This window comes from Vidua macroura, chromosome 5 (assembly GCF_024509145.1).
Source record: "Vidua macroura isolate BioBank_ID:100142 chromosome 5, ASM2450914v1, whole genome shotgun sequence".
NCBI classification, from domain to species: Eukaryota; Metazoa; Chordata; class Aves; order Passeriformes; family Viduidae; genus Vidua; species Vidua macroura.
The window spans coordinates 3,474,956-3,502,295 of NC_071575.1; the positions used below are offsets into that span (position 1 = coordinate 3,474,956).

The following is a 27,340-nucleotide window of genomic DNA, read 5'->3' on the forward strand; positions in this document are numbered from 1 at the left end:
ATCATCTGAAGACAGATGAGGAGCTCTCGGAGGAGAAGAGGATCCTGAATGAAATGCTTGAAGTAGTGGAGCAGAGAGATTCCCTTGTGGCTCTCCTTGAGGAGCAGCGGCTTCGAGAAAAAGAGGAAGACAAGGACCTGGAGGCAGTCATGCTTTCCAAAGGTTTTAGCTTGAACTGGTCCTGAGCTTAACACATTTACCTCTGCTGGTCTGTGTTGTCCAGTTGGCCTACCCTGAGTTTGCCAGAATTACATGGATAGGAAGATGTTGAAGGGGAAACCTCTGAAGGGTCCAACAGCATGCAGGGATTTGGTTTGAAGCACTCAGAAGCCTTTTGATCAGTGTGTTGGTTCCAGAAGCTTAAGTTTTACATGTCTGCAAGCCAAGTTGAAGAAATGAGTTGAGACTGTGGAGTCTCCTTGAGGTCCTGTACGATGGACCATATTTTGTGTGTGGTAGGAGGGAGGGGGGAATAATCCATGTGTGGGGAAGGAGGTTAAGGGAAGAAGTACCCTTAACTACACTGGATTTAAGGCAGTCCATTCCTTTCCCATTTTTACTACACCAGTTCTAATAAAAGGGAGGGAAATGGCAACCTTTCCTGAAAAACCACAGCAGCCTGTAGCAGTGGAATCAGCTGTCCAGGAGAGCTCCAGAAGCCCAGGGCAACACCTTCTTTGCTTTAGTCTTCCTCCCCACCAAAGAAACCTGCAGTTGATCCTTATGCATGGATATGAAGAAATACAAGACAGAGAAGATACTACTATGTGTGATGGAACTCTCTGCCTCTTGGTTTTTGGAGAGAAGTGGGCATCAGTGGACCCTTTCACTACCTTAGCCTCCTAAATCTTCTTGTGAGGAACAAAGGGAGCAGAAGAGAGAGGGAAGATGCCTATCTGCTTTGCTACACACTGGAGAGGCAGCTACTGCTGGCCTTAGTCTTCATGGCCACAGCTCAGAGGCTGGTGGGCTTCCTTGTTCTGTTTTTATTGTGACTGTTTTGACACTGGAAAATACTGCTGTGGGACAGTGGTAAGTGTGTGCTGGGGCAGGGGTGTTCCCAGGCAGCATTCCCTGGTTATTAGGCCCCCTAAAAGGGAGAAGTCCTTAAGTGACTGAACCACCATTAAGACTTTTCAGTGTTTTTATTTTTTTCTTCCTCTGTATTTTGTTTTTGCACATTGGAAACAAAGCTTAAGACCTGCCTGGGCCCTCAGTCACTTTGACCCTTTTATGTCAATTAACTTATTTTTTTAATACTTGAAAGAAGATTCATTTTTGTATCTTTTAGGAAAAAAATGGACGAGTGATGGGTGTGTGTGCCTGCTGCATCCTACAACTTCCACTTCAAAATTACTGGACGTTGTTACCTGTGGCTATTTATTAGAGTTCTTAATAATAATTTGATTGTTACACATATTTGATTGTGGAGGGAGTGTTTTAACTCTGTTAGAGAAAGACACTACTGCGGATCGGTCCCTGCTTCACAGCAAGGGCAGCCTTTATGTACCCATGGATGCATCCTGCCCTAGGAGTTTTCCTGTATGAAAAAATCCTGTGCACTCATGGAGTTTAAGAATCTATTTGTGTTCTTAGCATCCTTTTCTTCCACATCCCACATTTTCTCTTTTGGACTAACAAACCTATATTTATTTAAATTTTACATTTTTATAACAAGAAAGCCAAAAGTGTGAGGTAGAAGTATCCCGTATGTCTCTTCCTCACTGAAAGAGGAGATCCTCACAGTCCTGATACAGTTCAAGGGGTTTCCACAAAAACAAAAATAGCACATTTCCTGCTGTATCTGTTGGAAGAAGCTCCTTTTGGCCCAGTTAGTGAATCTGCTGCTTTTCAGCCAGGAGGGTCCTGACTGTAGCCACACGATAACCAGTGAGCAGGATGTGCACTGAGCAGCTCAGCCCCACTGCCTGTGGGACAGACTCCCTGGGCAAACCGTGTCCTTAACCTCTCCTGCAGAGCTGAAACAGCACCGTGCACTGGGGATATGTCCTGTCCTTCACATGATGTGTCCAGAGGGTTTCCCTCCTTGGCATGCTGACTGTGTTCTTTTCCTGTTAAAGAAGTACCAAGGCTGCTTTCTGATGTCTCTGAGAACGTGTCCCATTCCCAAGCACATTTGTACAGCCTACTGACTCTTCCAGCTGGAATTGACACTGCCGGTGCGAGGCACCCCAACAGGGCTGAACATCCTTCAGTCTTTTGCCCTGGCACAGAGGTTTGCGTGGTTTCTTGCTGTTGGCTCTCTACCTCCTTCAGAGGGGTCTCCTGTAAGCCGAGGTCCATGATTTGAATTCACCTCTGACTTGGGAGAATGCCCCAGGCTGAGGGAGTGTCCATGGGGACTCTGAGCAGTGCTTGGTTGCTAACTGTGGAAACCCGTGTTTTCCACCCAAAGTGTTCTCCCTTTATTCCACCTAGTGTTTTATGCTAAGGCATTACAAATTAAATCCAGATAACTCGTGGAAACCAAGCAGACAGGCAGCTGCAGTGCTACTTCATAACTGTGTGTGTTTAGCAAGTGCCACCTGCCATTCCAGCATCCCAGAGTGTTGGCTTTACCAGCAGGATGTCTGATGAACAGAATTCCCTCCCGTTTGCTGGTGCAGGGCCTGCTGCCCGAGTCAAACTGGCAGTGGTAGTTTACACAGTCTGCATTTGAGGGGCCACTGGAAGCTGGAGTGCAGGAGGAGGGAAAAAAGAAAGTTTAGTGTAAATTGTCTTGTGCAGAGAATTGCCCTCAGTCCATTTTATAGTGCACTGGGTATATGGACCACATCTAACTTGTAACAGATGGTCATTAAATGTGAGCTGTAGAACAAAGTCCTGAAGAAGAAACACCAGATGGTTTCTTTTCCCTTTCATGCTGAGGGACATTGGCCAGATCTTTGCAATGCTGAAGAGTGAGATCGCTTCAGGGTGTAATACCTTATTGCACAGAAAACCCACATATTCTAACCCTGAACTCTTTGGGTTGTGCTGAAGGCCTCCAGCATCAAGAATGAAAACAAAGAGCTAACATCGCACACACAAATTGATTAAAAACACACAAAAGGGAATGTTAAAAGGCCTTTTTATATCAAAATGGTTGTAAAAGGCACAACTTGTTATTTGCTGTTCAGTTGCACTTTAAGAATATGACTTGCATATCAGATAGTGGTTTTTTTTACTCTCTGAATATTTTTAACTCAAATTTTGTATTTTTAAAGCTGAAGAAGGTTCTTGTGAGCACAAGATTCCTTATTTGTATCCGAATCCGAGCAGGATGTTCTAGCTCTTCGCGCTGCCCGCAGCGCACGCTCAGCCACGTGCATTCAATGACGTGTGTCCATCCCACGTGTGAGGAGAGCCGAGGGACCCTCGGCTCCCGAGACGTGGGCACGCAAGGGTGGCTGTCCCCAGGTGACACGGTCCTGACCCGGGGCTGGCCGCTTCATCCCAGCAGCAGGTGGGAAGAGAGCCGAGCTTGGAACCTGAGCCGTGCTGGTTTCAAAATGGGCACACTGAGGATGGGGCAAAGCCCTTCAGCCCCTACGGGGAAGGGAGGGGAACACCAGCTCCTGGAAGGAAGCGCCCAGGAGGTAAATGGAGGTGGGGGAGTGAGGACTGCCAGAACAACTAATCTGCTGTTTTCACAGTACCATTCTTTTTTTAAACTGTTCTGTTCCTTTTAACCATTTTCTCATTAAAAGTCACAACTGGCTGTAAAATTCCGAGCTTCAGAGAACTAATGTGTAGGGAGGTGACAAGACATTTCAGCTCCAACTTTCAGGCATATTCCTTCTTTCAGTTAACCAATGCCCCCTGGTCTCACTAGGGCATGTTATAAACTGCATTGCTGAACATATTTTAGAGCGACCGCGAGTTTTAAAAGTCTGTCCTTCTCTCTCTGTCTCTGCATTTTCTGTAAATATTTGTTTGTATGTAAAGGCACCAGTGGATCCTTGGGCTACCCCCATGGTCAAGAATCTGAGTTTTGTGCAATGCCTAGGCCTCTGTTAGAACACGGTGCTTGCATAGAGCTAGTCACCACATTTGTGTGCACTCTGGTGGGTTTTAATATTTTTATACATCCTAATCCTGAACGTTATGAAGTATTCTAAGTGGTCTAGACAGCATGATCTAGAGCAGCCAGCAATTCCCTTTTGTGAGCAGCTACATTCTTACAAAATGAGTTAACATTCTTATAAAATGAGTTTTCCATTAAGTGTTTACGCCACACACCAGTGGATTGAGAGAGGTGTTGCATTGTAAAATCTCCTGTGTGCAAACTGAAAAGCTGCAATGGGAATTTCAGTTGTCACTGTCTGCAAGGAAGAGAGCTCTAAAGCATACTAAAAACCAGCCTGTATATAGTTCACAGAGAACGAGATGGCTGGCTGTCGACCTTTGCAAAGTAACAGAGATGGGAAGCTTCCCAAAAGTTCCTTGCTTTTGGATTGTCCAAGCCTGCTACCCTGCCTGTCTGTGCCTGCTTGGCAGGTACTAGGCAGGGTAGCAGGCAGATGAGGATGTCCCTGAAAGCAGGTGTGGAGGGGAGGATGCCATGTTCTGATGGCGCTGCAGTAATTTAAACACTCTGTATCTGTGGGTGCATGCACGTGTGTGTGAAGTCTGGTCCAGGCCGAGGGAGTTGCTTTGGCATCTGCCCTTTTGTATGAACGTGAACTCTGATATTCAGATTGTTCAAGGCTTTTACGGTTGGCATGTATGGAGCGTTAACAGAAAAGGGAACACCCTACCTGTACAAAACCAACTCTGTTCCAGCCTGTTTTCTTCTGTTTGGTTGTGTTCTATCGTTTGTTTTTATGCACACTTGCTTCATTGGTGTTGAGACGTTAGCACCTCAGATGGCCAACTGAACTAAAAAAAAAAAAAAAAAAAAAATAAAGTCATTAATTATTTTTTCTTTTTTGTTGGTGGCGCTATTGTTTCTTTCCTCTGATGTCAGTTCCTTGGTTGACGATTGATGAGGACCTGAGAGGAAGTGATCTAGAGATAAATCTGGCTGTTAAAGTGCCTGGCTCCAATTTTTTGCTGACTCACTCTCAGCCACTCTGAATTACCTGATGCCAAGAAATCAACAATACACCCCCCAGTACATGTGCATATTCTATATTGTTTCTTCAGATTCTGAGTGAAGTTACTATAAATAGCCAAGAAGGCATGCAGGTAATATAAATTGGCTTGTAGAAACTAGGATTTCATTTTTATAGCTGAAGCTCACTTCCTCAGCCTGCAGTACTAGCCTGAACATCTGATGCTGGTGTAGCAGCATTCAGTAAAATATGGGGAGAATCATATTAATGCCTCTGTGCTGACTTTTTTTAACTTTTTTTTTCTTTTTTAAGAAGCAGAAGTTTCACACAGGATGGTGGGGGAAATCCCGGCCGGGGAAATCCCAAACAATGTGTTTAATCTTCTTGCCCACTCAACCATTTTCAAAAACAAAGGAATAAACCCTGGTGTTCCTATGGTGGTGTGATGAAAGGAAACCTATTACTGCAGCAGGAGTGATGATGCCTCGGATTTCCCCTTGCCTGGAGGCTGGGCCAGCAGGCTGTGCTGCAGGTGGCAGGAATGACAGCTCTCGCTGCCTCATTTGTGCAGCTCAGTAGGGCAGCAGGTCATTGAGTACGTTTCAAAACTTACAATTCTTCCTGTTCTTTTCTTCTGGTCTTTGGTTCCCCCATAGTAGTGGGAATAAAAATAGTAGTGGGAGAAAGCTGTGGTTACCCAGGGATGGGGGATCTTTCTGCTGTTAAACGCCAGTCTATGAGGATTTCTCACTTGATGCCAGAAGAAAAATGAATGTCTGGAAAGTGACTGCTGGACTTGGACACAGGAGTTGGCTCGCATCCATAGTCTTCCAACACATCAGCATGGCTTTTTTAACACTGCAAATTTTGTTAGTTCTCAGTCCCAGTTAGGAACAAAGACATTCTGCATCCATAGTCTTCCAACACGTCAACATGGCTTTTTTAAGTAACACTGCAAATTTTGTTAGTTCTCAATCCCAGTTAGGAACAAAGACACTCTGCTGTTTTACAAACTGTGGATGGAACAATGGGTCTAGGAATAGCTTTATCTGTTGCTAGCTTGGGCAAAACCTACGCTGGCCCTCCAAGAAGAATGCTCCTGCACAGATTAACTGCGAAATTGCACCAGTAAAAGATCCTCTAACAAGTAAACCCCACCCCAGGAGCTCAGCCTGGTGGCAGCTGGTGCTTTCCTTTTCCCTTGATAATGAAAGTAGCCTTCAGAAGCCTCTGACCCATTCCATGCCCACGAAGCTGCCTCACCCACCCTGCGTGGTTCCCCTTGGCCCAGAAGCACAACCCCTCCCTGGCTCTTTCCTGGCAGAGGTGAGGAACACGCAGAAGTTACCGAGGTGGGAGGGTGAATGTTCCCTCAGCTCTCGGGAGCACGGGAGGTAGGTTGTCAGTGGGTTCATTAAGAAGTGTGCAGAGCCTCTTTCTGGCAGCAGCAGATATATTTTATCTTATGCTGCCCTCCTGGCTGTACTCGGCCTGGCTAAAGACAGGAAACTTCTCAGGAGCTTGTCAGGAAAAATAACTAAGGGAAAGTCATGCCTACAGCCCCCTGCCATTCTGGCTTCCCTCATGGTTTTATAGGGTTCTTTTGAAAAGTCCTCACCATCAGTGCTGTGACAACAATTAGCATTTGCTGTCTGCATCAGCAATTGCATTTTTAAGTCACGCACATTGGAGAATGAAAACCCGATCCTGTAAGGATTCTACCTGGCCACACATCTCATAAGAATTCCAGCAGGTCCTGAGTGTATCTTCCTGCTTTAAATCCTAAGCATCAGCCGCAGTGGAGCAGTTACCAGAAAAACGATCCTTTAGGTGGCAGTGGGTGGAAGAAACAGTGCTGGCATGTGGCTGCATCTCCTCCTGGAGACACAGGGAAGAAGGGGCTGCATGATTCATTTTACAGATATTAAGGGATATGATGAAGAGTTGCCTCCTTCCTTAGCCTGCATCCTTTTACAAGCATTCAAAACAAGGAACAAAAAAAACCCCACTGCTCCAGAAACCAGTTCTGGAAAAAGTGCTATTTTGCCTTGGTGCCTTGGGAACAGTGTGAATGCCTGTGGATACCAGGAAAGTGGATAAACTAGTATTTCCTAGTGTGTGTTGTTTTTCTGCATGTCTCAGGTGCAGAAATCACGTGGCTTTCTGTAAGCAAGATGAGATAACATCTCTTTTTTATTATTCACATGTTCTATACAGATATATAATCCATATCACTCAGATACCAGAAACAAAAAGGTATAAAAAAACTCACAGTGATTTCTCAAAAAAAAAAAAAAAAGGAACACACTTTTGGCAGGAGGGAGAGTGGGGGGACAGTGCTGCTTGGGGCAGTGCTGCCTTTGCAGGGCAAAGCAAAACAGTTTGGGAAAACAGAAACTTCACTTCCTTGAAATGTACATATTTGTGTGTCATTTTTTCCCTGCCCAACGGGAAGCCAATATTACTCAAACCTCAACCAGAATTGACTCAGTCTGTTTTGCAGAATCCCATAACTTTAAAAAGCACCCTAAGGTGCCTAAGGTCAGGCACCCTTGGCACACTCTGTGGGGCCATCCAAAGCCTGAGCGAGGCACTGGCACTAGAGCTATGTTGAAGTGTAAGGCTGTATTAAGGAGTAATTAGTTGAAGTAGGACTGTATGACTAAGTGTAAGGCTGTATTAAGGAGTAATTAGTTGAAGTAGGACTGTATGACTAAGACTTGAAAGGAGGTTGTAGCAAGGTAGGGGCCGGCCTCTTCTCCCAGGCAACAAGTGACAGAGTGAGAGCACAAAGTTTTAAAGTGCACCAGGGGAGGTTCGGGTTGGACACTGGGAATGATTTCTGCACAGAAGGGTGATTAGACACGGGCTGCCCAGGGAGCTGGTGGAGCCGCTGTTCCCTGGAGATGTTTAAGGAAAGACTGGATGTGGCACTGGCACGTGGTCTGTGGCACTGGACAATGGTCAGTGCCACGGTCTTGTTGGCAAGCTGATGTTTGGTCACAGGTCGGAGCCGACGATCTCAGAGGTCTTTTCCAAACCTGTGATGTCTGTGATTTTAACCCCATAAAACGATCTTAAACGAAAACCTGCACTTATTTGGCAGGGAGAGAAGCGGCCGTAGATGGACTGTGAGGAGCCTTTGGCCAAGCAGCACCGGGTCGGGACCCATCGGAACTCTCCGGAAGGAGGATCGCCGTCGGGAGAAGCGCGGCGGAGGGCGGGTCGGGCGGGTCTCCGCTCCCGGGGCGATTCCCGGCGCCCACGCCCTCAGGCCGCACGACCAACCGCAGCGGCAGCGCGCCGCGCGCCCGCCTTCCCGCCCGGGGCCGGGCCGGGCCGGGCCGGGGCGGGGCCGCAGGCGCGCTGAAATACCGCGGGCAGCGCGGCTTCCCCCGCCGAGCGCCGCGGTCCCGCAGCCCCGCTCCGCCTCCCGGTGAGTGTCGCCTGCGGCTTCTCCGCAGCCGCGGTTCGGCCGCGGCACCGCCGCCTTGGGCGGGAAGCTCGCCGGGAAGCTCGCACGGGCGGCGTTCCGGCCGCGCTCCCACGCTCGGTGCCGCGCGGGCCCGCCCGGGAAGCGCCGGTGGCCGTGGCGGTGTTGGGGCGAGTGTCGGGCCCGCTGCCTCCTGGGCCGCGGGGCATCAGCGCCGGGGCCGGCGGTGCCGGCTGCAGCTCGCAGCCCCCCAGGCCTGGGGCGGGGGGGTGAAGGGACGCGGCGGGGGTCGGTCTGCGCGTTCTGCTTTTTCTTCTGGCTGCTGGAAACTCCTCTGCCTGCTGGCCGCTCTCCCGGCTCCTTTCTGCCCGCCGAATCCCGCCTTGCGCTTCAGCGGTGCGGCTGTTTCTTCCTTTGCTCTGTTTGCCGCTCGGTCCCTCCTCGCCCGTGAGGGAGTGACCCCCGCTCTGCCGCCGAGCCCGGCCCCTCTGCTGCTTCTGCCGGCGGGACCGGGCCGTCCCTGCTCCTGTCGCGAACCGCCCTCCCTCCGGCTCAGGTGGTATTTCATAAAACCGCAGGAAGTTCTCTTTGCCTTTGGACTGCGTGGCCGAGTGCAGCGTCTCAGTTTCGGCTGAGAGTTGTCAGACGCGAGCGGCGCTGGCTGGAAGGAGTTAAAGCAGCGGCGGCGACCCCGGGGGGACGCGCCTTGCCTCAGCCTTCCAGTGGCCGAGGGGTGTGGGAGCGGCAGCTCCGGCAGGAAGGCAAGGCCGGGATTTTGTGCACATGAGTCAGTTCGGTGTGAATCTCCTCTCAGCTCCTTGCCTTCCCCAAAGCTGTAAGCTGCCTGCTGAAGTGGTGAGCGCCTTTGGCTGGCCCTTTGTTGCCCGTGAGCAGCGCTCACATCGGACGTGTTGGATTCAGGGTGAGTGAAGGCTGGAGCGGGTGAGTGCGTGCAGCGTGTGAAGGGGAAGGGAGCGGAGTGAGCAGGTCTCCTTCCTTAGAAGAGTATTTCTGTAAGTTACACGCTCTGGTGATGGTCTCTGTACCTTGGAGCGACAATGGCTCTGAAACTGGTGGGTTTGGCGAAGGGGGGATGTTCTTGTCTTCTTTTAAAGGCTAATATTTTGTAGCTTTAATTAAAAAAAAAAAAAGTATAGCGCCTCAAAGTTATTTAGATCATTAAAGTCTTCATTCAGAAAGTCAACGCTTATTTAGAAACTGTGACCTTTTCTTTACCTCTCTTGGAGTATCTGGGCCATAATCTTGTCATGGGATACTTGTTATCTGTTCAAAACGGTTAAAGTGTTACTGGTTCCCCGACAGGAAATTGTTTTTGAAATTTTTGTTTTGGTTTGTTTTTTTTTTTTTTTTGGTAAAGGACTTTTTGCAAAAGTCCACCTGTGGGGAAGAGTGGTTTTTGTTCTGTTATAACTTCTTGTCACTAATCAGACTGAAACTGTTTTCACTTGCCTGTGGAAGCATAACATCTTAAAAGGTGTTATTTAAAAATAAGGGGGTTTCTGTGTGGGGCTTTTTTTTTTTCCTCTCCTTTGTAACCTCTTTACATGACTTTAGTGGTGTTCAGCGTCTTTAGGATAACTTTGCAGCACTCATTCTTGGAGATGTCCCCTGTGTTACACACTGGGGGAATGCATTGTATAAAAAGCAGCATTCTAGTACTCTGTTATCTACTTGGATTTCTACAACCTGACTCTTCCCATTTTCTTGTCTTCCTTTTTTAGGTCTCTTGTCTTTCGTTAGAGGAAACTGGCAGGGCTTAGGGACCTGCTGAGGCAAAACACTTCAGTTGTGCATGTGCAGGGTGTAACAGGTGATTGCAAACCTGTGGATAGGCTGCCCTGTACCAAGAAAGGCTGGTGTGACAAACCTCCCCTTCTGATTTGTCAGCACCTTCTTGTTTGCCTCTGGTGACATTTGCTGAATTTAAGATGAAAAAATGTGACTGATTTTTGGTTAGGTGGTTTTGTTGGGTTCCTGCCCTCCCAGTTTCTTAAAACCAGATTAGGCCAGCTGAGACTGTGAGTTCAGCTCGGTTTCTCACTGTGCACAGGCAGCAGAGCAGTGTACAGCATCCACCAGGGCTGCCTGTGCAAACCAGGAGTCTGTGCTCCTGGGATTTGGACATGCCTGAACCCAGAACCAGGACATTACACCCCTGGATAACGTGAGGGCCTTGTAAAGTGTGGCTTTTTATTTCTGTTAGATCCTAAACCAGTAAGAACTGTGATTTATAATTAGGGGATTATATGGGGGGGTGTGTGTATTCACTGAACACTCTCACCTGAGGTCATTCATGCCATGTTTTCCTACACTGTGTTTTTCCTCTGCAACAGGATGACAGGAGTCATCCACACTCAGCAGGAGTCTGAGGAGCTGACAGCTCTAACAGGGTTGTTTTTTGGTTTGTTTTTTTTTTTTTTTTTTTTTTTTTTTTCTGTAATGGAATGAAAATGTTTAGAGTGGAAGCAGGCAGACACATAAATCTAGTGACGGTCACCTTTGGAGACCTTCCTAGGGCAGCCTGGTGCTTGGAAGTCATCGGACGGGGGAGAAGGGACTGTCTCTAATGAGCAGGTTTTGTGCCTGGTGCAAGGAGTGCTGGTGTGACTGTGGAGGAGCAGCCTCGAGGTGCTGGTTCCTTGATAAGGCAGCTCCTTTGGCCTCTGGGTATGAGCTCCCCAGCAGGAAAGAGCCAGCCTGGTCTGCGGTTTCTCTGCTGAGGGGAATTATGTGCAGATGGGCAGGTTTCATTTTCTCTGCTTAGCAGTTCCTAGATGAGTGAAAGAGCAGAATTCACTATCAGTTTTGGGTTGGTATTTTGGGTTGTTTTTTTTTCTCAAGGAGCTGCCTTGTTTTTTTCTTGGCATGGTATGGCTTTTTGTCTGTTTCAGATTACAGAGTTTTGGGGGCTGGAATTACCTACATATCTGTGTACTGTGCAAAGCCAAGTACATGAAAGTATTTCTAATTTGTGAGTGGAGCTCATGGCTTAGCAAAGATGCAAAACTCTTGGAGGTCTGAGCCCCTTTTAGTTTTGGATGGCTTTGCTTGGGGTTGAGAGGGGTTGCAGGGTGCTGAGTTTAGCTTTAACTAAAGCTTATCAGTTGTGATTATGGTATGTGTGTGGTGGGGGGGTCCTTTCCTCAGATATTTTACAAGTTTGTTTTTTTTTGACCCAGACAAGATAAGAAGGATATAGGGAAAGGTTGCATAAAATATAGAAGGAAATGTTGAGTCACAGTGTCCAGTGTCATTCTTTAGGTTTGGCAGCAATCTGTTAAGCTTCCTGTGACTGCCTTGATTTGTATCAGATGTCTGTAGTGAACCATGTCCTGGCATCCTGCTGTTCCCTCATACTGGGAAGAGAGCAGGATTCTCTGGAGCTGCCAGTGGTGTAGGTTAGGCACCTCCTTGTGCCTGGATGAGATGGCAGGGATTGCCTCCTGAGTGCTTTCTGAAGCAGCTGCTCAGTGCAGAGCATAGGGTTATGTTGTTGTCTTTCACACCCTTCTTGGCAACAGCTGCTCCAAGAATCCTTCAGCCCCCTCCCCTTGAGTAGCCCCATGGCTGGGAGCCTTCTTAGCATTGCCTTGGGCACTTGGTGACTTCTGCTCTTGATCCAGTCTGCTGCTTTCCTTTTTTTTTTTTTTTTTTTTTTTTTTTTTTTTTTTTTTTTTTTTTTTTTTTTTTTTCTCTTTGCACCACCGTGGCACTCCTTGGAGGTGCTGCTTGGCCCTGGTGGGCTTTGGCTGGACTGCCCTTGCTGGCAAACATGAGGAAAAGGCTGTACCCTTCATGCATTATGGGAATTCTGCTCTTTCTCCCATGAGAGGACAGTGTTGTTGGGGCTTTAATCTCCTCCTACCTCAGTAGCTTGCTCCCCTCTTTCCTTTAAACTCTCAGAGCTTTTTTTCAGCTTCACTGAAGTATGAGCAGGGGAACTGGACTGTATGTGCCATCATGGCACACGCGGATGTTGGATTTTTGTTTAAATGTCTGCAAACCTGCTCTATCTCCTGGTAAAATACTGCCACTATAACCTTTGGCCTGTTTGTAGTGCTCTTACTGCTGTTTATAGAATGGGCAATACCCAGGTCTCTCAACTATTTTGGGTTATTTTCTTCATCTTTAAAGGACACATGTGTTCCTTGGTAAGTGTAGCTTCTGGTTGTTCAGTGTAATTGCTGTAATACTTTCAGATTGACAGCCACACGAAACAAATCCCCTTAGATCAGCAGTTGCTCTATTTAGGGTTTGTAAGGTCTTCCTGTGTTTCAACGTCAGCCTATTCCTCCTAAGGTAGAACTGAAAGTGAAATGGTTTTGCTTTGATTCATGCAGTCATGTGTTTTCTCCTAGAAGAACAGACACTTTTTCACTGTGTGGAGACCTACAGCTAAGAGAGCCCGTAGATGTTGAGTGGAAGAAGCAACTGAGGCATCTCCTGTTTGCCTGGCACTAGGAAATGTGTACTCCTGCAGGCACCTATTTGCAATTTTCCTGTCACAGTTCCCAAATGGCTCCTGCAGCGTTTCTTTGAGAGGGGGTGTTTTCTTAGCTCTGTATCATTCTGAAAGGTGTTTAAAAGAGGTGATGCTTTCTTTTATGCTCACAGTGGATGAGCTGCTGCTGTCAAACAGCTTTGATCACAGTGATGAATGCTGCTTGGAGTTACTATTATTTTTGGCTGTCTGGTTTGATGCACAACTTTCTTTTTAAGGTTCTTGAGGATTTCTGGGCTCCTGTCGTAAGAGATTCCTTCAAGATTATCTTGATTACTTTTTAAAAATATTTTTGTACTGCCTTCATCAGTTTAACTGTCATGGTGGGAATGGAGGTTGCAGTGCAGCACAGTGGGAGAAGGGAATCAAAGGATCTGTGTCAGACTTTCCTTCTGGGGATCATCTCTGGCTGTCTGCTGGTGCACAGTTGTTTCATAAAACTGAGGCACGTAAGAGATGTTTACATCTCTGATACACTTGATGTTTAGGAGGAAGCGAGCCTGTTGAAAATTCATTTTCATGTTCTGGGAAAGCTGTCAAATATTGACACAGGGTTGTGGATGCTGTCAGAGCACATGAGTGTGCAGCTGCGAAGATTCCTCTTTGTACCATTTTCTCTAGAAAAGCTTTGAATCTTTTTATGATAAATGTTCAGAGCCTGAGAGGGTGAGCAGGCTCCACTGAAGTCATTCTGGGGAATACCAGCTGTGAGAATTCTCTTGACAGTAAATTGTCCAGTGCAAGAATCATTGCTTAGCAGCTCCATGAGTGCAATCCTGGCTGTTGCATCAGCACCCTCGTTGTAGCTAAGCAGGGAGCTCCTGAAGTGCTGAAATGTTGTTCTTTGGATGTCTAATTACTGATGGGCCACTCTGGTCGAGTATTTAAACTTCACACTGAAGCATATTTACACCTTCTGTTTATTCCAGAAAGCAGTGCAGATATCCCTGGTGCTTACCAGTCTAGAAAGGCAGTTCTTGCCTACTCATATGGCCTGAAAGGCAGAGGAAATGCTACTGTTAGGGGCAACCTGTGTCCATAAAGCTGTCTTTTTGAATTCTTTTTTTAATTACTTCTGACCAGTTTCTTGCTTTGCTTATCTAACTTGCCAGTCAGGCAAAGGAAAGACAGATTTTCATTCCTCTTTACTGCTGGTATCAGCTGTGAAATGCATCCAAGTCGCAAAATGACATGGCATTCCTGCTGATGCTGGCACTGAACAGTAGTACACGTATGAAAACTGAAATCAGGAGGATTCTTTTGCGCTGTGGGTGGCATGGCAGTTCTTGTATCCAGTCCCACTCTGATCTCTTATGGCTGGCAGAGCCTGTCCGAGTGGCACCTGCAGCTCTCAGAGCTCTGTTCCCAAGTGCTGAGACTGTGTCTGCTGCAGGAGCTGAGCACTTTGTCACTGCTCCAGTGTAAAAGCAGCTTTGCCAGAGTGCAAGGGTGCAGTGCCCATGGCCCAGCTGGGGCATGCTCTAAATCCACAAGCAAGTCTTGCATTTCTCTGGTTGGGTGCTGTCACTTGCACCTCACCAGTGATGGCTGGAGTTTGTCCCAGTACTGCCTGCTCTGTCTGCTTGTCCTTCCTTGATAATGTCAAAACACTGGAACTGTGATTCCTCAGTGCTTTTCCATCATTTCTAAGAGGCAGACATGAGAACTGCTTGCATGTGCACTGTGCCATTCTAGCAGGGGTCTGTTGCAGCTGCTGGGCTGAAATAGTTAGATTTTGAACAGGAAGCTAGCCCTGCAAAGACCAGCAGTCTTGTGTGATAGTGGTGATGGTGCTTTTTCATCAGGGTTTGCTCTGCTTCCTCCAGCCTGGTCCCGAGGAAAGATAGAAGTATTTTCCTGACCTTACCGAGGAGGTGAAGTGCAGGACGAGCTCACCTCCAAAGGGCTGGAGTTCCTTTGCTCAACACCAGAGGGGAAGAACTCAGCCCAGTGCCGGATCCAAGAAACTGCCAGCACTCTGATAGCCAAGATCCAAATCCTGCCCTTTCCTCCTAGGTGTGGCTATGCCCAAAATGTAGAGATGTGGAAATTCTGCTTGGGTCCAGCTGCAGTTAGCTGAATTCGAGTTCCAGCTGCAGGCTTTCTGTTGACTCAGCTGTGTCTGTAGGTTGGCTGCTGAAGAATAAGATGTCATGCTGCCTTTGTCACTGATCCAGTACAGAAACCACACTGATTAAAAGTTCCTGCCTGTTTTTTTATGAGCATTATTAATATGGCACTGCTCCTTCTTACTCATTCATGTGCTGCGTGGGGGCTGGTCAGAGGTTTTTGAGCCAAATGAGAACGGTGGTTGATGAGGGATTTGGATGTCTTTCTTCCTAAGTCAAAGTACTGTCCTGATAACCTGAAGATTGCTGCACTTCGTGTCATTGTGAAAAGGCAAAAGACCTTCAGGAACTTAAATAAATTTCTATCAAAAAGGCCTACTGACAGCTTGTTTTTAGAATTGTCTCCAATAAAGTTTTTCTTCCAAAGAGGAAGATAAACCCCCTTTAAACAAGGAGTGAAATGTATTTCTAAGCCAAAATACACAGCTGAGAGTGCTTGGTGTCCAGGCTGAGATGATAATTCTGTACTAAAGCAGCATAAAGAAGCAAAAGTAAAAATGCCCCAGCTAAGGCAGTAGTATTAGTCATGTTTTGCATCAAGGGTATGAAGAGTAAATGGCTTTGTGTTGGTGCTGGGTTTTGTTTTCCCTTGCTGGAGCGATTGGTAGTGGCATTATTTACATCCTAAAGAAGGAGGCAATTTGAAGCTGAAAGGAAGAGAAACAAAAGCTCATAATCTCAAGCAATCGGCTGTCCTGTTTAGGAGTATCCGGCAGAGGTTGTCCTGGTTGGATTTTAAGTAGTCTCATGTATCCTGACTAACAGGGCATTCCTCCCCAGTGCCAAGCAAATAAACCGCAAGTGACTGGGGAAGAGGTGTGTCCTGCTCTGGGCCACTGAGCCGCTGGTATCTGCAAGTATGCTCCTCACGGCTTATCAGTTTTGCCACTTCCAAAACGAGCTCTTGATGTTGCCTCCTGCCTCAGAGGCAAATGGGTGGAAAATACCCTTAGTTTGGAAGCAGTGTTCCCCGTGGCAGTGAAAGTGCTGGCACTCACCAAGCCAGTGGCTTTGGTGTTAACCAGATGTGCCAAACCATCCTTGAGTTTCACAGTTTTCAGCTGTGTGTGCATCCATACATGCCCAGAGGGTCTTGTTGAGCCCATCCTTCACCTGGCTTATACATTGCAATGTCTCTGTTCTCCCACCATGCTGCTTCTCTTTCCAAAGCCTGGAAGCAAATTCTGCTTTAGGGGTGAGTCTCAAATGAGGCAAAATCTTGGGGCGTTCTAAGCACTGGTGCAGGCTGGCAAATCCTTTGCAGAGTAAGGAGCGATGGGGACAGGTAATGATAACATCCTATTTACTCAGCACTGTTGGTTTGGCACACCGACAAGATACCTTCCCTGGGCTGTTTAGTTCCTGTTGGGTTTATGGGCTAGAAGTGGAGCATTGCTTTTGGTGACTTTGGGCTCTGTGATGTGGTATTTGCTTACACTCTCCTGACCTGAAGTGCTGCAGACAACAGTGGCACAGCTCAGAGTATCCTCAAGTAAGGAACCTCTTAAGTCTGTGATGCTGTTTCTCTTTCTTTATTTTACAATAGTGACTGGATATGTAAAGTAGTTGTGCCTGCGGCAAGTTCTCATGAGGACAGTAAAATTGAGTGGTTATGGTTTGATATATGGATTTAAAATGCCAGGACATACCAAATACTTGGTTTCCCTGCCTGTAAAATGATGCCCTTGCTCTGTAGCTCAGCAGTGAAATATCTGCCTACAGGACAGGTAAGTGCCACCAGATCCTGGAAGGGAGAAATAGTCACTGTTTTACTTCTTCCAATAATGATGTCATCCTGTCTGCCACACCCAAAGTTCTTCCCTTTCAGCTGCCACACGGGGAAAGCAATGCTCAGATTGGAAGTTTTTGACTTTGCAGTGACTGATGCTTTGTTGTGGTTTCTTCTTTGGAGATTTTAATTGCTCCTAACTCAAACATGAGACATAAACATCTTGACAGCTCGCACAATAGGTCCATTGATCCATAATCCAGACACAGTATTAAAGGAGTCAGTCTTTACAGGCCTGTGGCTTCCCTGCTGAAAACAGTAACCAGGCAGTATCTGCTGGGAATAGTAACTCCCAGGCTGAGCTGTGAGGAGAGGTGAAGAATCTGAGGGGAAGTGATGGGAAGCAGAGGCACTGTTTGTGGGGTGGCTTCTTTTCTGAGCTGTCTCGAAGATGTAGCGCAAGTGTGGAGATGAAAACTGATTTTAGGGTGACTCAGCACTGCTGCAGGGATTCTGGGACCTGCTGCTGTTATGGCAGCCCTGAGAGCTGTGGGGAGTTCCCCCAGCACTGTAATACAGTGTATGAGGCTTTTCCTCACTGTGTGATGTGGGATAGAAGCATGGAGTGCAAATTGTCTTGCAGTCCCTGCTTCTCCCTCTTTTCCACCCTGCAAACTTGCAGTGCCAACTCTCCTTCCCCTGGAGTCAGGGGGTTCTGGCCCTGCCTGCTCTTGCCTCTAGTGATGCCACTCCTCGTTGGTGGACTGCAGATGGGAAAAGCTCCTCTGGTGAGTTCCCTGTGAGATTTAAAGGATAGTGTACCTTGGAGATGAGAGGGAGAAGCAGAAGGTGGGACACCAAACCTGACAGAGCTGTGTTGTTGTAGAGCAGCAAGTCCCTTCCTCAGGGTGCACTCAGCCCCATCTAAAGAGCTGTGATTGCCTTGGAGGAAGCATCCACAAAGTTCACTTGTGAAAAACCACAGAATTCACTTGTGAAAACTGCTGTGTGTGGGTGGCATGAGGTCTTTCCTACTGCACTGACAGGCTGTTGGTGGATGTGCTTCTCCAACTGCAATTATGTTTTCTTACCATATGCCTCTCCCACAGTCCTGCATCCCATGCAATGTTGAGTTGGAATGAACATGCCCTATTCTGATTCTGTAGAACTGATTTAAGGGTTTTAAACTTGTGGTTAAAGCAACCCCTTATGTTTTTTTTTTCTAAGAAAGAGAGAAAGACCAGGTCTAAAAAACTGGTTGTAGTCTTATGTGTTGAACACATCAAGGCATTTAGTGATTTCTCAGAAGCAGCTCATTTCTCACAAAGAAACGTGAGCTTCTCACAAAGTTCATTTGTCTGAGTGAATTGAAGTAAAAAATGAACAATGCACTAAAGTTAGTTGATGTTTCAATTAAAATATCACATTCTGTAAAAATTCATTCCAAGATTTGAGCAGTCCTAAAGCAGCCTTAGCAAATGATCTAGTTTGGCTCTGAATCTGAGTGCAGATGGTGTTTGTACCCTTTATTCATCTTTTCACCTTCTCCAACTAAAGATTCTTTTTACCCAATATAAGGTAACCTTTTTCTCTCCACCAGAAACAGTCTCAATCTGAATCTGAAACTACCAGGATTCCGAAGTCTTAATGATTAAAAAATTACATTTGACTTGTTTTGGGTTTTTTTTTAAAGATTCCATTAAGGAATTTGACTTCTCAGCAGGAACTTCATGACTATCAAAGCCCTTTGCATTAATTCAAAGTAGTTATGTAAAACTTGAGGTTCCTGTAATTACTAGTTAACTAAAATAAAAAGTAATTTGCCCTGTATTGTAGAAGTAGGAAGCCATTTTGGGGTGGAAAGAAATCCTTTTTCCTTTTCTCTGGTGTGTTTTTGACCACCCAAGGAGAACTTTCTTAGCTGAGGGCAGGTATTGCCTTCAGGGTCATTCACTGCATGGGTGGTCAATCTTTGGTTTAGGAAATTCGGTTTGTGAAGCTGTGTTCAGGCTCCCTTGTCTTCATTTTTTGCCATATTAGTACTTTGGAGGGTGGTGGAACTTTTCATGGTTCTGTTTTTGTGTTTGTTTTATCTTTGCTTATGTGCAGTAGACAAAATTGCTATTTGCAGCTATGGTGGGTGACTTTTTTTAATGTCTCTATTTTTGTGGACTTGGCCTGAGGAGTGTCTGTATCTACAAAGAGCTGATTTGATCCCTGAGGGAAGGGAAGAACCCACACGTGTTGTAGGTCTCTTCTCCCTGCACAGCTACTGACACCTGCAGGTGCAGCAGGCACCTGGCTGGGCTGGAGCAGTCTGTGCCTCTTCATTTAAAGCAGAGAGTGGGAAAATTGCATTGAAAAGAAATGTTATCTCTAAAACTAGATTATGTACAAACTGAGGCTTTACCTAACCTACAGAAATACTGCTTATGGTGACAGCTCTTGAGGAGTTTGCACAAAGCCAAAGTCCTGCCACAGACTTAATTCTAAATCCCCACTTTCCTCTTAATCTCAGTGTTCTGAGTTCTCAAACCTTAATTAACATCTGTGTCTCTTCCAGCAAAGTCGAGCCCAGAGGAAAGGTCACCCTAACCTGTTTCAGAGCCCCTTCAGGTCCCAAAGAACAGGACAGAGGACTCGCCCCAGCCAGAGCACTCCTTAGGGTAGAGGTGAGTAGCAGTAACAGGGATTTGAATGGAACAGAGGAAAATGCAAAGCAGCAAGGGATAAGCCTATGTTGTAGCTGTTAGTCTGACATAATTCCATGAAAAGAAGAGCTCACGGTTAGGAGGCTTCCTGTGGGCTGTTGTGTGTTTCAGACATAGTGCAGATTGTGTTTTGGTTTTGGACTTCTAAGAGCCTTTGAAAGTTGGGGGATTCATGGTCTCTTGAAATATGACTGTGGTTTGCTTCAGAGTTTGAATTTCTTTCTGCTTTCACTTCCCTCTTTTCTACCAGCATGCTAGTTATTTAAAACACAGATGTGAGGGATTGTTACTGTGACATAGTCATTTATCACTAGCCCAGGTCTTTGATGGTTAGCAGGCCTTTTGTTTGGGTTCCTTAGTGCTTCCAGCCCATTCTTGGTTTAGAAGGTGCCTGCATAACAAGCAGGTTGTTGCCCTGGGTGAGGTAGGCTTGGTAGGGAGGGAGTGCCCACTTTCAGCCAGGCCCTGCTCATCAAGAGTTGAGCCAGAGACTTGTGTGTGCAGCTGTGGGACTGTTGTGTCTAAGGCACAAATGCAAGGTTCTGACCCACTCATCAGCTGCTCCTGGCAGGATGAGGAGGGAGCACTGTGCTCCTACATCTCCCCTTTGTGAGGGAGAGAGAGAGGCTCTCCCTTGCTGGGTGCCTCTTCCCTTGGGCTCTGTCCTGCTTTCTCCCTTCTTCCTAGCTAGCCTCCCTGGAGGCTTAGCAGAGTTCATGTGACTGGAAGCCTCTGTTGGCTATTGATCCAGCCTTCCCCATCATGATATTTGTTGGGAAGTATTGAAATGAGCCTCGTGGATCTCTTGCATGGAGTGTGAGGACAGGCAGCCTCAAGGCCCTGTGGGCGTGTAGCAATGTCAGCTGGGTTTTTCATTTCAGAATATTCTGCTGTGCGTGCAGACCCGTCAGCTCACCCCTCTCAGGAGTTCCTCTCTGATCACCCTGCTCTTCATTCCAGCATCTGGCTCCATGCAGGGTGCTCCCTCCCTTACTCAGCAGCAGCTCTTGGCTTTAAAGCCCTGTTTGTAGGTTGTGTCACTCCACTGTCTGGCACGTGGCAGGAAGGAGATTTGTGCCTCTCATTCACAGGGCCCCTCTCACTGAGGCAGTTGTAGTTTCCTCAGCCCTTTTTCATGACTGATGGTGTGTGATGGGCAGCTCTCTCCAGAAACGGGGATATGCATCACTAAAAGGGACATTTACTATGAGACATAGCCAGATACGTAAGTACAGCTTCAAGATGTGGATTTATGGGAAATTTTTTTCCTTTCACTTTTCTTTCTTACTCTTTCACAGGACGAGGATTTCTGGTCTGAAGCAGAGGGTGACGTGAGCTGCTCTGTCCCTGGATCCATTATGGAACAGGTTAGAGTCAAACGTGTCTGAAGTCAGCTGTTCACAGTGTACAGTGGTTCTCTGGTGCATTTGTCCTGAGATACTTTAAAGGGAATAAATCTCAGTGTTGGCTTGAATTTCTCAGAATTTCTGCAGTGTTCCTGGCGCTGCTCTGAATACAGGGAAGTGGATGGAACCAGTTAGGTTGCAAGCTGCTTCCTTGCAGCTCTCAGTGTGGCACTTCCCCTTGGCACTGCAAGCTGGAGATGTAGCTATGTAAGAGACTACAATGTTTATTGATAAAGCTACAAACAGCTCAAACTAATCAAGGAGTGGGGGCAGCCCTGTGATCAATGCATTGTGTTGTTTTGTGCAATGTTAAACACAATTATGATGTTGTTACTTAGCACACTCAAATCTTGCACACTGAACTGTAACTGAAATGTCTGTCATCCTCCCCTAGCCCAGCCCATGTAAGATACAATTCTAACCCCCTACTTTGCCCTCCTACAAGCCTTTTGAACACTATATGATTAAAAAACGTATCAGTGATAAACCCAATGACCAGTCGAGCAGGCGGCTGAAGGGGATTGCCACTGGTGCCCCAGTGAGCTTGGGTACCAGGTGACCTGCATGTCTGTAAACATGCATGCTCAGATCATGGAAGGTGTGCCTTCTGTTCATCTCTGACTGAGCATATCCTTTCTTTTCCATTTGTTTCCATTTCTGAACCCTGGCTTTTGTTGACTTTGTTCCTCCTTTTGTCTGCCCAGTCAGATATGGTTATGTAGAGGCTTTGCAAGGTTCCACTCCCCAAAACTCCCTTTCAGTTACCAAGTTCATCCTGGTTGCATATTGTCAGCGTAACAAATCATTCTCCTTTAACTATTCTTCTTCTCCCTAGGTAAAATTAGCCCTAAGTATTTTCTTACAGTCAGACCATCTGCATACCAGCGTAAAGATTTACTTTCTTACTTTATTTCTGTGCTTATACCACATCCTACTCTCTTACCTATTCTTCTAAAATTTTTGGAGAGTCTCCTGGTTTTCGGGAGGCCTTAGCTGGTTATGAGGCCTGGTGTTCCAGTGGGGCCTCTTCCTCCCATCGTCTGCCTGCCCCATGGACTTCCTCGACCTAATTAATGTGGGCTGCCTTGCTTGAAGGCTGCAGGTTGTGTGGCCATGGAGACAGCACGTGCCCATTTACTGGGGGTGAATGTGCCATTGGAGGTGGCACTGGTCTGCCATCTCATGTCACTTTTCTTGGGAGCAGCTGCTTGGCTCTCTACAAGGAGCTGAACAGGTTTATTATGGAGCTAGTTGAGGTTCCTTTGAAGAGGGAGAAGAAATGTGAACCCTGTGGGTTTTTGCAGGCTTATGCTCTTATTTCTGTTTCCCACCTTGTTACTGCTCTGCTCTGATTACATGGAAGTGGAGAGCTCCTGCCTTCTTTAGGCACAGCAAGTAGAATGCCCAGTTCCCAAATACAGGGGTAAAACCCTTCCAAACACAGGTGTCTGAGTAAAGGAAGTGGATGGTTTTGGCTGAACTCACACCTGTTTCAAAAGAGGAACTCATATTGGGGTTGCTGCCATTGCCACAGCTGGAAAGGTGAGGAGAAGGTGAGCTGGATTTTCAACACCAGTTTGTAAGAGCAGAGCCTTCTGTCATTCACCATGGGACAGTCTTGTGTGGGTCCACACCCGGGACTCAGTCTGCATTTGCTGAGGCCTCGTGGACCCCCTGGCTGATGCTGTTCAAGGTGCCCACAGGAGGCCACAGAGACGTGTTCAGGGTTGGAAAACGGTGCATGCCTAGATGCTCTGAGTGGGACATTTTCTAGGCATGGGCTTAACAGTGATTTCCTTATGTTTCAGATCAATGGACCTCTTCAGATGGAGCATGCATTGCTGTTCACCTTCCTGGAGGTATCCTCTGACTGTAACTTCAAAGAGCAGCTGCGTTCCCTGCAAAGCCAGCAGATCATGTTGTGCCAAGGAAACGATGACGATGAGCTTCAGACCGATGGCAATCGGAGTGGCCACTTTCAGAATGGTGAGCTAGCTGAGCAAGCTTTTCTCCATCCTACACATCTCCCTGAACATGGTGGTTTTCTTTCCCCTTTTCCTGTCTTTGTGTTTATTGTCTGTTTCAGGGGAGTAATGTTTTCTCTATTGAGAAACTTCACTGTTTCAAAGTTGGCGGTGTTGGCTGGGAATTTAACACTTAGGTTAAGACAACTGGTACATAGTACTTTCTCTCTCCATGGATTTCTAGAGCACCTGTCACTGGCTTTTGTCTGCAGCACATCAGACAAAGGCACAAAGCTGGTACTGGTGATAGCTGCCCTCAAGGAGTGTGATACTAAGCAGTTAAGTTAGGCCTCGCGCTGCTCCTCAGGCAGTATCAATACTTGGGCTAAGATCTTGGAACAACTCGAGTTCTGGTACTGGGTGAATCCCTTTCTACTCTACCAGTCTGGTGAAAGCTGTTCCTCATATAGCTTCTGCTCCTGTTCCTGCTTTGCTAGCCATCTGCAGGGTGTCTCCTGCCCCTTGCCCAGGGTGTGTCAGCTGGCACGTTGACCTCAGCTGAAGCAGGGTGAGGAGGAACTGCTACAGTAAAAAGCCCTCTCTCACACAAATTTGCATAGGTGTCATGCCAAAACCAGGTAGGACAAGGTGTAAGGTTCTCAGCTGAAAAAGGACAAATTCAGACTAGATGTAAGGAAGTTTTTTACAGTGATGGTGTAAAACACTGGCACAGGTTGCCCAAAGAGGTGATGGATGCCCCACCCCTGGAAACATTCAAGGTTGGTTTGGCTGGGGCTTTGAGCAGTCTAATCTAGTTGAAGATGTCCCTGATTATTGCAGGGGGCTTGGATGAGATGGCCTTTTAAGGTCCCTTCCAACTCCAACTGTTCTATGAGGTGCTGTATTTTAGATGGTGCTTAAGAGACAAGTCACTTAAAGTCTGGAATCATTAGGTTGAAAAAAACCTTCAAGGTCATGCACAGCTTTCCCCTTTCTGGGCAGGATGTTGGCTGTAACTGTTCTGTTCAAATTTTGGTTGGAGATGTTCTAACATGCCCTGCAGTGATTTTTTTTTTTTTTTTTTTTTTGGGGCAGGTGAGGCTGCACTTTACTTAAACTACAGATACAAACCCTGTTTGCCAGTATTTCTGGTAAGCAAACTGGGTGCACTTAAAGAAATCGTGCTTAGGCCTGTCATGAATACCCTCAGGGGTGGGAAGGAGGTTGCTAACGGACATTAGCAGCTCATCTAGTCTAGACTAGATTAGACTAGACTAGAGCCTGTGAACTAAATTCTGCTCTTTGTGTTGGCAGGGTTGGCTCCAACAAATGAAGAGGTTATCCGGATCATTGCTGCTCAGCTTGCTGAGATTGGAGACCAGTTTGACAGAGAAATCCAAGAAGGAGTAGTAAATAGCCTAGCACGGCACTTTCTGAATGAGAATCTGTCTAATGAGGTGAGTGAAAAGCAGCCTGATAAGCAGATCTCCTTTTAAATATTCTGCATCCTTCCTGCTGTGACTTTGAAGGCATGTGAAAATTAATCTCAAACATTTGAAGATTTATTAGAGGTGATTCTGTGGCAGAAGTTAATCTGTAGAGTGAGTTCCTTGGGCTCATTCCTTTCTGCAGATGGTGAAATGGTGGTTGTGGAAAAGGACTGACTTTGAGGCATTTTGTCCTTTTGATGGCCCCATGGCTTATCTTGGAAAATGAATGGTCTGGCTAAGGCTTAGTTTTAGTACTTAAGATCTTTGTACTTTGGTGCAAAGTCCTGTATATCTGCTGACCATCATATGGGTAAAAATTGAGCAGGTTAGTGACAGGAGCTGAACTTGTGCTTGTTACTGAGCACTGAAGAGACAGCAAGTCATAAGACCCTTTTCTGATGCTGTGTGTTCATAGGCACAGTGTTGGGAGTAGCAGTGGGTTTAGGCCTGGCTGTGTGACCTGTTGGGGTGGCCTCTTCCTAGATGCAGGTGGCCCAGCATCTAACATGCCTTGCTGCTGTGCAAGGGAAGTAGAGTTTGAGGTCTCTTGTGTTAAAAAGGAAAAGGAAGGCTGTCCAAGGATTAGCTCTACATCTGGATCAAGGGCCATAGGTTTTTTGGGGGTGTTTTTTTATGTAACAGGCTGGCTGGCATGGCTGGGAGGGAAGGGGAGCAGCATCCTGTGGAGTGTTGCAACAAGCACATCAGTTATTAGCACAGTCCTGGCAGGCTTTATGCCACAGTGGTTGCACTGAGATCCCTCTCTTCCTTCCATCCAGGAGATAACCCAGCACATGTCCAGGGCAGTGAGAGAGCTTACACGAGCCATCCCCTCAGACATGGAACAGGAGAAGGCCATGTTGGTGCTAACAATGGTCTTGACTAAGAAAATTGTGAATACAGTGCCTGCTCTTCTACGCCGTGTCTTTAACACCACTCTGAACTACATGAACCAGCAGTTCCACAACTACATTGCTGAAATGGTGAGTGCTGTCACACAGCTCTGTGGGAGTCACAGCCAGCCTTTCAGCTGCCCTGGGTTATTCCCTCAGGGGTGGCCTAGCTCTGAACTGCCTGTGGCCTGCTGCTTTCCCTGTAGTGCTCTGGAGGTTGGGCCAGAAGGCAATGTCAGTCCCTGCAGAGCTCTGGAAATGAGTGTGCTTGAGGGGGTCATGTCACATCTGCTTGCTCCCCCCCACCTCAGAGCAGCCAGTGAACAGAGTGCATTTGTTCTGTTGGGCAGAGAGAGCTGTGACTGCTCCTCTCCTCCCTGCAGTCTCCTCAGGGAGCTCTACCAGTAACATTCTGGTTAATGACTCTTTCATTCCCTCGGGGAAGGAAAGCCTGACCTGAGCTTTTACTGGCTGCATTTCCCCAGTGTCTTGACCCTGAGCTCTCTGCTCTTGTCTTCCTCAGCTCCCTAGAGCTTGGGAGAACTGGAAGGGGAAAGGAATGAGAAGCAGTCAAATCTGTTCTTGTTCTCTGCTGGCACTTGAGCAGAGGTGGGGAGGCTGTGCAGCTCCCAGCAAGCCAGGCTAGAGGCCCAGCTCCATTAACCAAGGACTCTGGGGAGGGGAGAGGACACACACGCTGCTGTTCAGGCTCAGTGGTCCTTGAGAGTGAGACGTGAGCGGGCAGGGCTGTGATCCCCTGCGAAGCAGAGGTGACACAGCTGTGCTGTGCTGCAGGCCTGTGGGACGCTCCTGCACTGCAGCCTTGCCAGATGGGCCCGGCTCACTCACCCAGCACCCCGCGCACGCTGTCACTGTGCTGCATCCCTCAACTCTGCCCTTCCCGTCGCTGTTTGGCTCCAGGTGCTGAGTTATGCCAGGAATAAATCACTTCTGTGTGAGGCTGTCCCCCGCTGTCCCCCGGGCCGTGTCCCTGCTGCTGGCACGGGAAGGAGCACGGCAGGTGGCAGTGTTGACCGTTCATGGTGCTGGAGCTGCCGGGCTCCTGGGCAGGGCTTGGTGCAGGAGAAGAATCCTGCTGCTGTTAATAATGCCCCTTCTGTTTCTCTCCCTCCAGCTGGGTGAGTGAGCTCTCCAGGCCTGTGTGAAGCATGTGAATTCCTGAAGACTTTCCTTGATGGATGAACATGACTTGATTTTCTCTTGACTTCTGAAAGACAGCTGTGAAAGGGATGGCAGAGCTTCATAGATAAGCTTTTGTAGACTAGCACAGCAGTAATAGTAGCATGAGCTGCCTGCCAGCTCTGCCAGTACCTGTAGGAAGTAGTGCTTGCCTCTCTGCTTTCACAATACCTTTTATTTTAGCAGCAGCAGGGCCTGCCTTCTGCCTCCACAGGCCCAGGGGGCACAGGGCCTGTCCTCTGTGGATTTTTTTTTGCATTTTGCTTTAGTTATTCACTTCCCAGCCCTGCACCTGCAGCTGAGCCGTGCTGAATGCTGTTCCCAGGAAGGCCTCAGAGACTGTGGAATGGGTGGTTCATCAGCGGGGGGGTGGGTGGGAGGGATTCAGGTGTCTTGATGAGAAGCTGGCAGCAAGAGGGAACAGCCCTGAGGGATAGAGGGGGGATGTGGCCAGAGAAGGCTGACACCAGGGTACTTAAGTATCAATCACCATACTCCTGTGTTTGCTTGAAAAATAAAACTGACAGAAAAATTGTAAAGAAAAGGGCAGGGTAGGCACAGGGAAAGTTTTTTGAGAATGCAACCTGAATATGCCTAAGAAAAGGTAGCAAATTTTGTAGTCAAATCTCAGGCTGAACAAACTTGGACTCAGGTTGTTTTATACATAACCAGAAAAGGTGGCAAATATGTCACCTGTGATCCAGCTGCCTCAGGACTTTTCCAAGTATGTAAATATTTTGTAGGTTTTTTTAACTTAAATAAAAATTTAATCTCTGGAGGCTACTACAGCTCTGCAGACTTTCAGT

The 27,340-nt window shown here is 47.2% G+C and overlaps 2 protein-coding genes across 4 annotated transcripts in view; both read left to right on the top strand.

Annotated features, from left to right (window-relative positions):
• MICAL3 (microtubule associated monooxygenase, calponin and LIM domain containing 3) overlaps positions 1-4,929 on the top strand; it is a 107,610-nt gene extending 102,681 nt beyond the window's left edge. For all 3 annotated transcript variants that reach the window (XM_053977023.1, XM_053977020.1, XM_053977024.1), the window contains one exon: positions 1-4,929. In XM_053977023.1, coding sequence (XP_053832998.1) covers positions 1-185 — 185 coding nt within the window. In that variant the 3' untranslated portion in view covers positions 186-4,929.
• On the top strand, positions 2,588-27,340 carry BID (BH3 interacting domain death agonist). The gene is made up of 9 exons (XM_053977402.1): positions 2,588-2,656; positions 3,228-3,466; positions 8,128-8,493; positions 19,434-19,542; positions 20,880-20,948; positions 22,796-22,973; positions 24,266-24,408; positions 25,221-25,424; positions 26,470-27,340. The coding sequence occupies exons 1-9, from the start codon at positions 2,588-2,590 to the stop codon at positions 26,479-26,481; spliced, it is 1,389 nt and encodes a 462-aa protein (XP_053833377.1). The 3' UTR covers positions 26,482-27,340.